Source organism: Gopherus flavomarginatus, unplaced genomic scaffold (genome assembly GCF_025201925.1).
Source record: "Gopherus flavomarginatus isolate rGopFla2 unplaced genomic scaffold, rGopFla2.mat.asm mat_scaffold_459_arrow_ctg1, whole genome shotgun sequence".
Taxonomy (NCBI): Eukaryota; Metazoa; Chordata; order Testudines; family Testudinidae; genus Gopherus; species Gopherus flavomarginatus.
In genome coordinates, this window is record NW_026115090.1 from 1 (window position 1) to 2,556 (window position 2,556).

The 2,556-nt window shown below is 47.7% G+C and overlaps 1 protein-coding gene across 3 annotated transcripts; it reads left to right on the forward strand.

Moving 5' to 3' along the window:
- The first annotated feature begins 602 nt into the window (after positions 1–602).
- On the forward strand, positions 603–2,196 carry LOC127042488 (zinc finger protein 3-like). 3 transcript variants are annotated; one of them, XM_050935896.1, is made up of 3 exons: positions 603–730; positions 1,100–1,898; positions 2,151–2,196. In XM_050935896.1, exons 2-3 carry the CDS (start codon positions 1,374–1,376, stop codon positions 2,181–2,183), a joined length of 558 nt encoding a protein of 185 aa, XP_050791853.1. In that variant the 5' UTR covers positions 603–730; positions 1,100–1,373; the 3' UTR covers positions 2,184–2,196. The 3 variants fall into 3 exon arrangements, with proteins under 3 accessions (XP_050791853.1, XP_050791854.1, XP_050791855.1); XM_050935897.1 differs by having other exon boundaries at positions 1,139–1,898; XM_050935898.1 differs by lacking the exon at positions 603–730 and adding an exon at positions 885–906 and having other exon boundaries at positions 1,139–1,898.
- The last annotated feature ends 360 nt before the right edge of the window (positions 2,197–2,556 follow it).

The following is a 2,556-nucleotide window of genomic DNA, read 5'->3' on the forward strand; positions in this document are numbered from 1 at the left end:
GACACTATCAGGACAGGATCATCTTCCTCACAGCCCAATAGCACCTTATTTGTGTGACTCGTTTGGTATGTGAGGATGTGACCCTTTGCTTCCCAACTTATGGCTGCCCCTGCTGCTTAGCCAAAGGTCTTCGCCTAAGGACAAGGCCTCAGTCTGTCACGGTAAGAGAAGGCCTTACAAATACAGACAGTGATTTTGATTCTTTGTTTTCATACTCCTGTAAGTATCTCAGTGATAAAAATACCCCTAAGTTCTTAAACTATAGGCTTTGCAGGCAGGCCTGAATATCTCTATTCTAACAGTGGGTTCTCTCCTTTATCCCATTCTGTGCCTGTCTTGTGTATTTAGATTGTAAATTCTTCAGGGCATGGGCCATCTACTATTCTGTGTTGTACTTGTCCTAACACAATGGGGACCCACTGTTAGTTGCTCCTTAGCACTAATGTAATGAATATGATTTATAATCATAATAACTCTCCTGCCTCTTTGAGCCAAGGAAGCTGGCCTTGCAATGTTACTGCTTAACAATCAGCTGGGAGTTAAAACCATGGACTATTCTTTGTGACAAGTATCCACAAATTCTACTGACCTCCCTGGTTTTCTTTGCCTGCAGTAGGGTTTCCAGTTTCGAAACCTGATGTGATCTCCCAGGTGGAACGAGGGGAAGAGCCGTGGGTTCCAGACCTCCAGGGCTGTGAGAAAGAAGTGCTTCCAAGAGCTGCCTGCACAGGTGAGGACTTGGTTAAACCAACTGAACAACTGTGTGGGAATGCAGGAAACATTTGGGATGCCCTACAAAGTCCCTGTGAGCTCTCCAAGTTCAAGATTGTTCCCTGCAGATGCAGAATCATAATGGCAGATGTGACTCATGGCTTCCCTCCTATTCTGACTGACAACTGGCAGCAGGTAGCTCCGCGATCTCACTTTCCTCTGAGTGTTCTCGTGAGATGCAGACCAAAACTGATCCCTTCCTCTCTCCTCTGGGGAAGGTTTTGGGGAAAATCAGCTCCTGATAGGTTTGATCTCTCCCACACACATTTTGGATTGTTCATCCCTTTTTCCATTCCTCTCTCTGAGATTTTCTTTCTTTCCGGTGCAGGTAGTGACCTGTGTCTGGATTCTCTCTGTCTCCCATCAGGTGATGGGATGGTGAGTGAGAATGAGGAGGAGAAACCCCATCAGGAAGATGCTGAGCGAAGAGAAGCACATGGAATGTTATCAGGAAGATCCAAAGAGAATGTTTCCAGGAGTTGTGCACTCCCAGAAAAACCAAAGCCTGTGAGACTCAGGGGAGGCCAGAGGGAAACTTAGTAGCCTCTCAGACCTTGTAACAAGCGGCAGAATCAACTTGGAAGAGACACGCTACATGTGCCATGAGTGTGGGAAAAGCTTCAGTTTGGAGCTCTACCCTTGTCAGACATCGTAGAATCCACACAGGAGAGACGCCTTATACGTGTACTGAGTGTGGGAGACACTTCAGTCAGAGCTCACACCTTATCCGACATCAGAGAATCCACACAGGAGAGACACCGTACACGTGCTCTGAGTGTGGGAAAAGCTTCAGTCAGAGCTCTACCCTGAACACACATCGTAGAATCCACACAGGAGAGACGCCCTACACATGCACTGAGTGTGGCAGAAGCTTTCGTTGGCGCTCAGACCTTATTGTACATCGTAGAATCCACACAGGAGAGACGCCGTACACATGCTCTGAGTGCGGGAAAAGCTTCAATCACTGCTCAACCCTTATCAGCCATCGTAGAATCCACACAGGAGAGACGCCGTACAATGCTCAGACTGCGGGAAAAGCTTTAGTTGTAGCTCAACCCTTATCACACATCAGAGAATCCACACAGGCGAGAAGCCCTACTCATGCTCAGAGTGCGGGAAAAGCTTTAGTCGGAGCTCACTCCTATCACACATCAGATAATCCACACGGGAGAGAACCTTACATGTGCAATGAGTGTGGGAAAGCTTCAATCGTAGCTCTAACCCTGAACACACATCGTAGAATCCACACAAGAGAGACGCCCTAACACATGCTTTGAGTGCGGGCAAAGCTTCAATCAGTGCTCAACCCTTATCAGACATCAGAGAATCCACACAGGAGAGAAGCCCTACTCATGCTCAGAGTGCTGGAAAAGCTTTAGTTCGGAGCTCACTCCTTATCAGACATCAGATAATCCACACGGGAGAACACTTTACACGTGCACTGAGTGTGGGAAAAGCTTAATCGGAGCTCTACCCTGAACACACATCGTATAATCCACACAAAGAATACGCCCTCACATGCTTTGAGTGCGGGCAAAGCTTCAATCAGCAGTGCTCAACCCTTATCAGACATCAGAGAATCCCCATAGGAGAGAAGCCTACACATGCTCAGAGTGCGGTAAAAAAGCTTTAGTCGGAGCGCACTCCTTATAGACATCAGATAATCCACAAGGAGAGACGCCTTACACCTGCTCCGATTGTGGGAAAGCTTTAGTTGTAGCTCAACCCTGAATCACACATGGAGAATCCACACAGGCGAGAAGCCCTACTCATGCTCCTGAGTGC